Source organism: Neoarius graeffei, chromosome 20, assembly GCF_027579695.1.
Source record: "Neoarius graeffei isolate fNeoGra1 chromosome 20, fNeoGra1.pri, whole genome shotgun sequence".
NCBI classification, from domain to species: Eukaryota; Metazoa; Chordata; class Actinopteri; order Siluriformes; family Ariidae; genus Neoarius; species Neoarius graeffei.
Genome location: NC_083588.1, coordinates 33,351,160 through 33,363,895, shown reverse-complemented (window position 1 = coordinate 33,363,895; position 12,736 = coordinate 33,351,160). Strand labels below are relative to the sequence as shown.

Genomic DNA, 12,736 nt, shown 5'->3' with positions numbered 1-12,736 from the left:
AGATAAAGTGGGTTATCAAATTGTTTCAGGTGTTCATTGGAAATATGTAGTAATTGCACATTTTTACAGAAATAGAGAGCGGGTCCTACTTAGTCATTGGTCTTGGAGCATATAGACATGCCAGCTGCAAATGTCAACTGTACCGTAATATTACAATCATGACACAGAGTTGAAAGAAATATTGACCGGAGACATGAAATGACTACTGGAGAGATGTTTATGTGCCAGAGAACACAAGTTGAAAAGGCAGTTTCTAATATGTGCTAAGATGACGAAGCAACGGTTGTCCAAACCTGAATCCAAAAAAGTGGGGAGGCTGTATAAAACACAAATAAGAACAGAATGCAATGATTTGCAAATCCTTTTTGACCTATATTCAACTGAATACAATACAAAGACCGTATGATCAATGTTTAAACTGATTTGCCTTTTTTGTAAACATACACTAATTTGATGCTTGCAGCTGGGACAGGGGCATGTTTACCATTCTTATATCTCCTTTTCTATTAACAACATTCAGTAAGCATTTGGAAACTGAGGACACAAATTGTTGAAGTTTTAAATGTGAAATTTATTTTTTATTCTTGTTCGATATACATCAGTTGCTCAATGGTCCGGGGTCTCCATTGACATGTTTTGCATTTCATAATGTACCGCACATTTTCAATGGGAGGCAGGCAGGCCAGTTTAGCACCTGCTCTCTTTTATTATGAAGCCAGACTGTTGTAACACATGCAGAATGTAGCATGGCATTGTCTTGCTGGAATAATCGGGGACATCTTTGAAAGATGTCACCTGGATGGCAGTATATGTGGCTCCAAAACCTGTATGTACCTTTCAGCATTTAATGGTACCTTCATAAATGTGCAAGTTACCCATGCCATGGGCATTAACACACCCCATACCATCACAGATGCTGGCTTTTGAAACTTATGCTGGTCCTTTTCCACTTTAGCCTGGGGGACATTACATCTGTGATTTTTCTAAAACCTTTTGAAATGTTGACTCCTCAGACTACAGCACACTTCCACTTTGTGTCAGTCCATCTCAGATGAGCTCGAGCCCTGAGAATTCGGTGGCATTTCTGATTGTTGATATTTGGCTTTTACTTTGCATGGTAGATGCACTGACTGTGTTTATGGTCAACCTTTTTCTGAAGTGTTTCTGAGCCCATGTAATAATTAAATAATATTGGCTGGTGTTGAGTGGTATATCAGATATATTCCGTTCAGCTAGCATGATACTGAACGAGTTGAAGACAAGTTCAATATCATGCTAGCTGAACGGAATATATCTGATATACCGTGAAAAAGCCTTTATTATTATTATTATTATTATTATTATAATAACCCCGATTCCAAAAAAAGTTGGGACAAAGTACAAATTATAAATAAAAACGGAATGCAATAATTTACAAATCTCAAAAACTGATATTGTATTCACAATAGAACATAGACAACATATCGAAAGTGAGACATTTTGAAATTTCATGCCAAATATTGGCTCACTTGAAATTTCATGACAGCAACACATCTCAAAGTTGGGACAGGGGCAATAAGAGGCTGGAAAAGTAAAAGGAACAGCTGGAGGACCAAATTGCAACTCATTAGGTCAATTGGCAATAGGTCATTAACATGACTGGGTATAAAAAGAGCATCTTGGAGTGGCAGCGGCTCTCAGAAGTAAAGATGGGAAGAGGATCACCAATCCCCCTAATTCTGCGCCGACAAATAGTGGAGCAATATCAGAAAGGAGTTCGACAGTGTAAAATTGCAAAGAGTTTGAACATATCATCTACAGTGCATAATATCATCAAAAGATTCAGAGAATCTGGAAGAATCTCTGTGTGTAAGGGTCAAGGCCGGAAAACCATACTGGGTGCCCGTGATCTTCGGGCCCTTAGACGGCACTGCATCACACACAGTCATGCTTCTGTATTGGAAATCACAAAATGGGCTCAGGAATATTTCCAGAGAACATTATCTGTGAACACAATTCACCGTGCCATCCGCCGTTGCCAGCTAAAACTCTATAGTTCAAAGAAGAAGCCGTATCTAAACATGATCCAGAAGCGCAGACGTCTTCTCTGGGCCAAGACTCATTTAAAATGGACTGTGGCAAAGTGGAAAACTGTTCTGTGGTCAGACAAATCAAAATTTGAAGTTCTTTATGGAAATCAGGGACGCCGTGTCATTCGGACTAAAGAGGAGAAGGACGACCCAAGTTGTTATCAGTGCTCAGTTCAGAAGCCTGCACCTCTGATGGTATGGGGTTGCATTAGTGTGTGGGGCATGGGCAGCTTGCACATCTGGAAAGACACCATCAATGCTGAAAGGTATATCCAGGTTCTAGAGCAACATATGCTCCCATCCAGACGACGTCTCTTTCAGGGAAGACCTTGCATTTTCCAACATGACAATGCCAAACCACATACTGCATCAATTACAGCATCATGGCTGTGTAGAAGAAGGGTCCGGGTACTGAACTGGCCAGCCTGCAGTCCAGATCTTTCACCCATAGAAAACATTTGGCGCATCATAAAACGGAAGATACGACAAAAAAGACCTAAGACAGTTGAGCAACTAGAATCCTACATTAGACAAGAATCGGTTAACATTCCTATCCCTAAACTTGAGCAACTTGTCTCCTCAGTCCCCAGACGTTTACAGACTGTTGTAAAGAGAAAAGGGGATGTCTCACAGTGGTAAACATGGCCTTGTCCCAACTTTTTTGAGATGTGGTGTTGTCATGAAATTTAAAATCACCTAATTTTTCACTTTAAATGATGCATTTTCTCAGTTTAAACATTTGTCATCTGTGTTCTATTCTGAATAAAATATGGAATTTTGAAACTTCCACATCATTGCATTCCGTTTTTATTTACAATTTGTACTTTGTCCCAACTTTTTTGGATTCAGGGTTGTAGTATTATTATTATTATTATTATTATTATCATTAGTGTGCTTGCAAAAGCACACTAAGTTTTTATTATTGTTTTTTTTTTTTTTTTTTTTTATTATTATTACGTTTCACCTGTTTTTTGGATCCACTACTCCTAGGGCTTTCAAGATAGACACCGTTCCAACGCTGAAACATAGGGCCTGATCTAGAATGGCGTGCTTGTTTTCAGCTTTTGGATCGACACACCCTGTTCTCTCGTTCTTGTCGTTTTTCTGTCATTTTTTTCCCATAGAGAATGAATAGGGCTCACGAATTGAATCGTCCTGCTCGGACACGCGTCATCGCAGACACACCAAACCTCATGTGATACCTCAGGCCAACTCCCCAGACACACACATGCATTCGGTTCTGACCCGCACTCATTTTTTCCTTTTCATGCCCCACTTTTTCATCCATTCACTTCCATTCATTTTTGGCCCCATTGTAAATGAATGGCGTTTTGGGAAAAAAGCTTTCACTCTCCATCAAATTTTTTTAACTGAGTGACCAAACTTCAAAAGACTTCATATGATGCCTCAGGGCAAGTCCCCACACATATCCATCCCCTCATCTGAGACCTGCACTCGTCTTTTTCTTGGTTTTCACACATCCTTTTTTCTCCTCCATAGGCTTCCATTGATTTTTGGCTCCATTCAAATGAATGGAGTGTTAGTATGCTAGCTGTTAGCATGCTAGCTGTTAGCATGCTAGCTGTTAGCATGCTAGCTGTTAGCATGCTAGCTGTTAGCATGTTAGTATGCTAGCTGTTAGCATGTTGGCATGCTAGCTTTTAGCATGATAGCTGTTCTGCTACAGCTCAGCAAGCACACTTTGCATTTTCTCTGCGGAAATTCAGTCTAGTTGTTTATTATTATTATTATTATTATTATTATTATTAATGCACCTTCATTTGGAGTGTTCAACACATCTTTCTCTTAAAATTCTCTCAATCTTCCATATTTTAATGAGGCAAACCTGACAATGTTTGTTTTACAAATTGTCCGTCATTTGCTAGCACGGAAGTTTTACATCTCCGACGTGTGACGTCATGTCTTGACAACCATGCGATATCGTAAACCATATTCAACACTCATTCTCCATTGGGTAGAATGACGTAATACACGTAGGATAAGTGATATGCTAAGAATATTGCATGCTATCAAACCAAATGAATGCAACCCGCTGGAAGGGAATAGTATACATGTTTTTATTCCATTGAAAGTGTCCTGTATGTATGTCCTTTATACAATCTTGTTGGTTTTTAATGCAGTGCCTCTTGAAGGTCATAGGGGTGCAATGTTGGCCTTTTTCAGCCTTGCTCTGTGCAGAAATTTATCTGGATTCTCTGAATCTTTTGATGATATGGATTGTCAGTGGTGAAATCCCTAAATTCCTTGCAGTTGGGTCATTCCGTGCCAACTCACCTAAATTTCAGGAACTCCCCCACATCACCGTCTCAGATTTTACTCAAAAAATTCTCTAATCAAGAATCATATGTTTGTACCACACATGCAAAATATTAGCCCCCAATTATGTTGTAGTTTTGGAACTACAGGCCTTTGAAATATTGATGTCAAAACACCACATGTCGAAATTGGCTCTTTCCCCAACTTCAGAGACCCATAACTTTTTATTGCAGCTATCTAGAAAGTTGTGTGTGCAGATTCTTACTGAATGATACCCACTCTTTTCAAATCTGTTGCCAGAAAGCCTCTGAAGGACATACTTTTTGCATAATAGGAAGCCAAAAATGGCATTTTGGCCAAAATCGCTTAAAATTCATTAAAACTCAAAGGGGCCTAGTAGAAATATGAAACTAGTTAGATTTTTTTTCCTCATTACATAGTAATTGTAGGGTTGTTATCTGTTCACAGAAACATATTTTGCAATGAAAATTATATTCCTGAATTTTTAAAAAAATTTTTAACATCTTACGTCCTTTCCGAGGGGGCTAAAATAGGGCATTTTTGCCATCTTATTTGTTAATGTGGCTAGGGGTTTAGGATCTTCTAGTTTTTTGTGAAGATGCTCTCATATAAGATGTAACTACTCCCTGATTTTTTTTTAACAAACGCCCCTTGCTTCATATTTTAATAATTTTTTTTGTACATGGACAGTTTCATCATTTTTCACTTTTTTCCACATTCAGAACTCTGTAACTCTACATTGGAAAATTCCTACTAGCAGCTATTTCAGATTTACATACACTGACTGACATACAAATTTTCATATTTTAGTAGTAGTCTGCCCAAGAAATTCATATTTTTCTTTCTATTGGGACCTAAAAACAGCTATTTGGCCAAAAATGACAAAAATGTTGACTTGATATTTTTCAAGTTCTGGAGGGAATGGGCTATTTTCCTCATAAATTAAAGATGTGGTGACTTTTTCTATCCTGGAACAAGATCTCATCACAGCTTCTGCCCAATTGCACCCACTCAGCTGGAGATGAGAAGGGTTTCTTCTGATGTGGTACCATCATCGGTAGTGGACATAGGACCTGAAACCACACCAGTTTTACAGTCCCAGTTACAGGCCCCAAGCCAAATGTCCCAATCTGCACCAAATATGTACCAGCCAGGCAAATATATTGCCTGTGTTTATGACAGAAAATGGTACATTGGAAATATTGTCACCAGAAATGAAGAAGAAAATGATGTGTATGTCAATTTCATGAGACAAGGACGAGGCAACACATTCTCATGGCCACCACAAAGCAGGAAAGATGAATGTTGGGTGCCTTTGCTTCATGTCCTTTGTGTGGTAGAGGCCCCAAACATAAAAAGTGGGGGACGCCATTACCAACTAACAGAGGATGACTTCAAACTTGTGAAAGACTTAAGTTTTAACTTATGTACTACTAGATGACAGTTTATGAGTGTCTTAGCACATCACATGAAACTGTACTGCCTGTGAATGAATTACCCATTATCACGGATGCCCATATTTGACTTTAAATTATGTACAAATCTTGTGATGTTTTTCAACATCATGATCATGGATCATTGAATGTGTTAATATGTAAATAAAACCTCATTGCTAAATGTTTTGTGCTTACACAACCTTGAAGTATATAAAAAATACTACTCCAGAATTTTGTTATTTTTCTATATTTTCCAAGGATATTCAACAAAAATTGCAATTATACCTAAAATTTTCTAATTGCAAAAAATAATATACAATACAGAAAAAGTTGTTCAGGAAATGTGTATGCCTAGATTAGGTTCTTATAAGCCTTAATTTGTGTGCAAAACACCCCTTTATTATTCCCTTGTTTATTAAAAGCTGCCCAGCGTTTTTGTCATTTTTGGCCAAATAGCTGTTTTTAGGTCCCAATAGAAAGAAAAATATGAATTTCTTGGGCATACAACTACTAAAATATGAAAATTTGTGTGTCAGTGTATGTAAATCTGAAATAGCTGCTAGTAGGAATCTTCCAATTTAGAGTTACAGAGTTCTGAATGTGGAAAAAAGTGAAAAATGATGAAACTGTCCATGTACAAAAAAAATTATTAAAATATGAAGCAAGGGGCGTTTGTTAAAAAAAATCAGGGAGTAGTTACATCTTATATGAGAGCATCTTCACAAAAAATTTGAAGATCCTAAACCCCTAGCCACATGACCAAATAAGATGGCGAAAATGCCCTATTTTAGCCCCCTCGGAAAGGACGTAAGATGTTAAAATTTTTTTTGTAAATTCAGGAATTGAAATTTCATGGCAAAATATGTTTCTGTGAACAGATAACAACCCTACAAATACTATGTAGTGAGGAAAAAAATCTAACTAGCTTCATATTTCTACTATGCCCCCTAGAGTTTTAATGAATTTTATGTGATTTTGGCCAAAACGTCATTTTTGGCTTCCCATTATGCAAAACGTATGTCCTTCAGAGGCTTTCTGACAACAGATTTGAAAAGAGTGGGTATCATTCAGTAAGAATCTGCAAACACAACTGTCTAGATAGCTGCAATAAAAAGTTATGGGTCTCTGAAGTTGGGGAAAGAGCCATTTCGTCATGTGGTATTTTGACATCAAAATTTCAAAGGCCAGTAGTTCCAAAACTACAATGAATTGGGAGCTAATATTTTGCATGTGTGGTACAAACATATGATTCTTGATTATAGAATTTTTTGAGCAAAATCTGAGACGGTGATGTGGGGACCCTTAGGTGAGTTGGCACGGAATGACCCAGTTGTATATTCTTAAACTGTTGGACTATTTTCCCCTCGCAACCTGCTATTTACCCATGCCCCTGCCAATTTGAAAAACAAATTGGCAGGGGCACCACTAGAAATTTTGGGCTTTATGAAGGAATAAAATATCCCCCCCTTTGTTTTTGGTAACCCGACTTCATAATGGTGTCCATCTACTGATGGTAGATAGCTGTGCTTCTACCATGTGCAGCTATTGTTGCTGCTGGATTGGAAAGCAACAAACCTAGCATGGTGTCATGCTCTGGCTCCACCTACATAAGACTGTACCATGTAATGAATGGGGAGAGGGGTGAAATATTAAGACTATTTATTCTAATAATTTTGTGGAAAATGGAAAACCAAACCAGGTGGTTGTTGTATTTGCTCGTTTTAAGAGACAAAATTATTATTATTATTTTTCTTAAATTTATTAAATTAACTTGTACATGATATTGTCCTCCTGAGGACCCTCTGTCAATGCTGGACTTTTAGAATCCTCCTAACAGCGCCCTTGCAAATTGGTGAACCTTGCCCCATCCTTACTTGTGAACGACTGAGCTTTTCCAATTACCAGTTAACCTCTTTTACCTGTAGAATATTTCAAACAGGTGTTTTTTGAGAATTTCATTACTTTCCCAGTCTTTGTTGCCCCTGTCCCAACTTTTTTAGAATGTGTTGCAGTCATCAAATTCAGAATGAGTGTATGTTTACAAAAAAAACTAAGGTTTATCAGTTTGAGCATTTAAATATCTTGTGTACCCCGCCTTTCGCCCATAGTCAGCTGGGATGGGCTCCAGCTTGCCTGCGACCCTGTAGAAGGATAAAGCGGCTACAGATGATGAGATGAGAGACAATGACCCAACCTTTGTGGAACAAGGGTTGTACATGTGCACGTAGGGAATGTTTGTTTGTTCATTTGTTTTTTTTTCCCCTGTGCAGGGACAGGTGAGGGAGAAGTAGCTGATGCAGAGAAACTGCTGAAGCCATTTCAGCTACGATATCCGCAGGTAGTTGTGTCTCTCTCTCTCAATTCTTGAGTGACATGCTATAGCTGTGCTTTTGAAATTATCCTCTTCTCTCTGCCTCTCTTCTCCAGGGGGCCATTTTTCTTTTCTTTGCGGGCAGGCTAGAGGAAATAAAGGGCAACATTGATGAGGTGAGTGAATTGAGGGTGGCTGTGTGTAGGGAGTGTTATTAAAATTATGTCAGGAAATGATTTCCGCTGCAATTTCATGCTAATCAGAGCCCCTCTGTTTTGTGTTGTAGAGCTTGTACATTTCCGTGGTTGTTTGGCATACTTGTGAAACCAGTGGGCATGCCCCATATACTTTTAAGTGTAAATGTATTTGAGGATAAAATAAGGCACAGTACTTGCTCCCTGTGCTAACATCCTTCATTTGAAATATTATTAACCAGGCCCATTTAAAAACTATGGCACCACTGGCTGTAATGTTGACTGCTATCCAAGGACAAAACACAAACTGTTCTTGCTGTTTGAAGCTTTTCAGCAGTGTAAACAAAGCCACTAATCACTATGCTATGTGAAGATTCTCACCTGAATGTCAAGGCGAGTGGACCAAGGGTTCTAGAGTTCTTTAGTTTTATTAGAAAACTTCGCATAACTGAGTTTGTGTCCATATCCAGGCAGTATTGCTATTTGAGGATGGTTGTAAAGCACAGCAGGCCTGGAAGCAGTTTCACCACATGTGCTACTGGGAACTGATGTGGTGCTTCACCTACAAGAGGCACTGGAAAATGGCCTACTTCTACGCCGACCTGCTCAGCCAGGAAAGCCGCTGGTCCAAGGTCAGCCAGCACTTCTGTCTAATGTTGTGCTTAAAGTGCATATCGCGGGTAAATTCAGGAGCAAGATCAATGTAATTCTCCTATTTTATATTAAACTTTGGTCAAATATCTGTCACATTTTGCATTTTGTGCAATTTTTTTACCTTGCGCAATACCAGAAAAACTCAGTTGAAATCAAGCCATTTGAGGCGAATTGGTCTGCCTCTGAAAAAAACTTGGCATTTGGATTTTCCGGCAAACATTGATTTTCGTGACGTCGCGTGCGGGACGCCTCCCTCTGAATCCTACGTCAGCGCTGGTTTGTTTGAGAAAATGACCTGGTGGTTTTCTGCAAATTTCTTTAATGTTATCATGTAATTATTAAAATGGTTAACAGATGTATCGTAGGAGGGTGTAGCAGCACCAATCTTGATGGGATTAGTACTCATCGTTTTCCAAAAGACCGGACAATGAGAGAGAAATGGGAGCTCTTCGTGCGAGGCACCCGGAAAAACTGGCTACATGCTACAGACTACAGCATTATTTGTGGTGCTCACTTCACAAGGCCCGACGGCTTTGAGAACTATTTGCAGTGGGAAATGGGCTTCGCGAGGCAACTTGATCTGAAAAAAGATGCAGTTCCATCCAGTGCTCAGGTGACAACTCCATATTTCAATGCAAAATCGCTAGCTGCTAAACTTGGTCTACACAGACTGTGCACTGAAACCGTGCAAGCTCTCTCAGCCTGCTGGCGCTTCCGCAGGTGACATCACGAATCTGGCTCCAGACTCCCTTGGGATTTTTCCAGACGCATTTTATTTTGTTTTTTTTTTTCTGCTGTAGACAGATGGCCTTGTGCAAAATTACCCTTCTGGATGAGTGTGTAAAGGGACATACTTTCATATCAAAAAAACAAAATTGGTCCAGGATATGCACTTTAAGATTCTAGGGCTCAAATGTGGTTTCCAAGACATGCCAACTGAGGAACAGCACCAAAAAATAACCGCCAGTCACGGCAAGCGCCCTGATGAAGAAAAACAACTTCACTGTGCTGTAATGTATATGTGACAAAGACTTCTAACTCTAATCAGAAATTTTCTGTAACCTTGTGATTTTTACTGGCAACAAAATGCATGAATCAACAGACTTTAACTTGGTTTAACAATGTACCCATAGTACAGACACTAGTAAACAATGTTATAGCAACGCGATTCTTGCCATCTGAAAAGATCACTTTTCTTGATGAATAAAAACAAAAGCATGTCACATAAAAATACAATGAAAAGTTTAATTTTGGGGTGTTTAAAAAAAAAAACCTGAGTAGCCAGCAATGGAGTGTTTTATAGGCAGTAAAAGGCTCCCAAAGGCTGGGTATGTGTGCGCTCACTGTTTACGTGTGTGTGTTCACTGCTTCAGTGATCAGGCTTATTTTTACAGCCAAATGCTTGACATTCAAGCATCTTCAGGGTAGTTTATAACAATTTAGATCCCCTGTGTCTCAGCCTCAGTAAGTCATGTCGTGGGTAAGTGATGTCACAATCTGACGTCATATTTGAACCTTGGAGAGAGTAAGAGGTCAGTGTCCAGGGACGTTGTTTGTTTTTCTTTTAAAATAAAATCTGTATACATTTATACAAGTACAAACATGAACAAGTGAACACCCGAACATGTTTTGTATGGATATTGTCAGTATAAAGGAGTTCATTTTTTGGGTTTTGTTTGATCTTGATGGTGCCGAGTGCCAACTTGAATTCTGGGCAAAATGCTTCGTTTCTGTTGCCGTTGGAGTTTCGAGATGTTTCACTGCTGCACGCACCGTGTATCCTATGTGTAAATGTTTTGCTCAGATAAAAAGCGTCCTGCATTTTATGATTCTGGAGCTCGCCAAAGCAAGTGAGCAACAATATCACGTGATCACCATGGGGCGTTTTTCAGCTACTTTTAACCAAAACAAAGTCACCGTGGGCAAACGTGGCAGACTCCACTCCCCCACGAGCTAAAAGTCAGCAGAAAAGAAAAGGAAAGCCTGCCTAGTGAGTGCAACTGCAAGAAAGAGCAAGGTTAGATGATTAAATCATTCTAGCTAGTGCTTAGCGATCTTAGCCTTAGAATGCATGGACACCTGACTCTACGGTAGCGAGTATGGAGTTATACACCTAAAGTTTTGATCTTGTAAAGAAAGAAACAATAACACAAAAGCAGTAACAGAGAGAATATATATTCGTCTTTAGTTTCACTGATCTATTTGTGAATGTCCACCACAAATTTCATATCGGTGACTCAAAACTCTCCGAGGTCGATGCAGAGTCCCAATGTTTTCTGCGCGTCACCATCTTGGTGTGACCCAGTTCCATAATTATGCTAATTAGTTAAAGCTCCTCACATTTGTCTGTTTCCATAAGGCCATACTGTTGACCTCAAGAGGGAGGAAAACGGTCCCAAAACGGAGAAAATCGACCCTCAGCACATCAAAACGATCACGTCTTGTCTGCATGATATTGGTCTTGTGAGACATGGGAAAATGTACAAAAAAAAATTGAAAACTTCAAATGACTTTGCAGTCAGCACCTTTTTAAGTGATGGAGTGAACATCTGTCCAATCAACACCTTTTTGAAGCCATTTCCATTCAAAAAGTGGGAATGGTAGCTGAAGTTGAACACGGTTGAAAAGTTGAACTGAGATGATGCATTGCATCACTTTTGAGATTCTCTCTCTCTCTCTCTCTCTCTCTCTCTCTCTCTCTCTCTCTCTCTCTCTCTCTCTCTCTCTCTCTCTCACACAGGCTATGTATGTGTACATGAAGGCTGCTTGTCTCAGCATGCTGCCAGAAGGAGATGCTCGGCCATTTGGGGAGAACGAGATTGAGCTCTTCAGGTAAATACATTTGCATTTACTCTGTTACAAAGGCATTCAGGTTTTTGTGCCTTCCTTTGCTAACATTGGGCCTCATTTATCAAACTGGACAGGAACAAATTTATTCATAAATTGTTTGTAGGAGCATTTGCACAAATTTGGTATTGATTGAAAAATCCTGTTGGTTCAGAAACTTTTATATCCTTCTCGAAACTTTGATCAGCTTGAAATCCTATAATTGGGGATGAGTTACTGCAATTTTATATACACATTATGCTGTCACGTTTTTAAGTACTTTATTGCAGTTGCATACAGGAGGATGGGTTACAGTTGCTCAGCTGGTGTACAAGTTGGTTTTGTTTGCCACAGCATCTTCTTTTAATACTACAGATCTGGTGTGTCTCAGTTTGTAATGAGCCATATGCTCCTTCATGTGCTACATGCCGTCATTTGGCTGCTTCTTGAATACATCAGGTTTCTTATGACACATGCCCGCTTGCTTTTCCAACACAGTGTACTGGTGCATATGAAACCAAAGAGTGAAACCACGTGAATGACTTCTGGCAGACAGTCACCACGACACTTAAAACAAATATAACAGTTTTCCCTGTACGATATGTCTGGTGTCCTTTATCACTTGGGTACAGTGGAGATATTTTTACTCTCATGTCAAAGACTATTTATTTTCTTTTCACATTCACATCCAAGTCACCTTTCTCTAATGTCTCCAGATGTTGGCCTTTTCAGTTTCTGTTACACTGCTAAATAATGCAAATTAACTCTGCTGTGTGAAAGGTGCTTTGCATTTTAAAGGTGATGGACATTTATCAACATGTGTACAAGGAAAATCAGCATTACTGAAACTTTTTTTTTTTGTTTGGCTCACACACACATTTACACAGGCCTATACTAAAAGAATGATAAATGAGGCCCATTAAGTAGGGTGACCAGACGTCCCGGTTT

At 39.2% G+C, this 12,736-nt stretch overlaps 1 protein-coding gene across 4 annotated transcripts in view; it reads left to right on the top strand.

Annotated features, from left to right (window-relative positions):
• Positions 1-12,736, top strand: part of zgc:158403 (tetratricopeptide repeat protein 39A) — a 74,597-nt gene that overhangs the window by 53,475 nt on the left and 8,386 nt on the right. For all 4 annotated transcript variants that reach the window (XM_060901528.1, XM_060901527.1, XM_060901526.1 and 1 more), the window contains exons 10-13: positions 8,074-8,141; positions 8,231-8,290; positions 8,779-8,940; positions 11,703-11,794. In XM_060901528.1, coding sequence (XP_060757511.1) covers positions 8,074-8,141; positions 8,231-8,290; positions 8,779-8,940; positions 11,703-11,794 — 382 coding nt within the window. The remainder of the gene's footprint in view (positions 1-8,073; positions 8,142-8,230; positions 8,291-8,778; positions 8,941-11,702; positions 11,795-12,736) is intronic.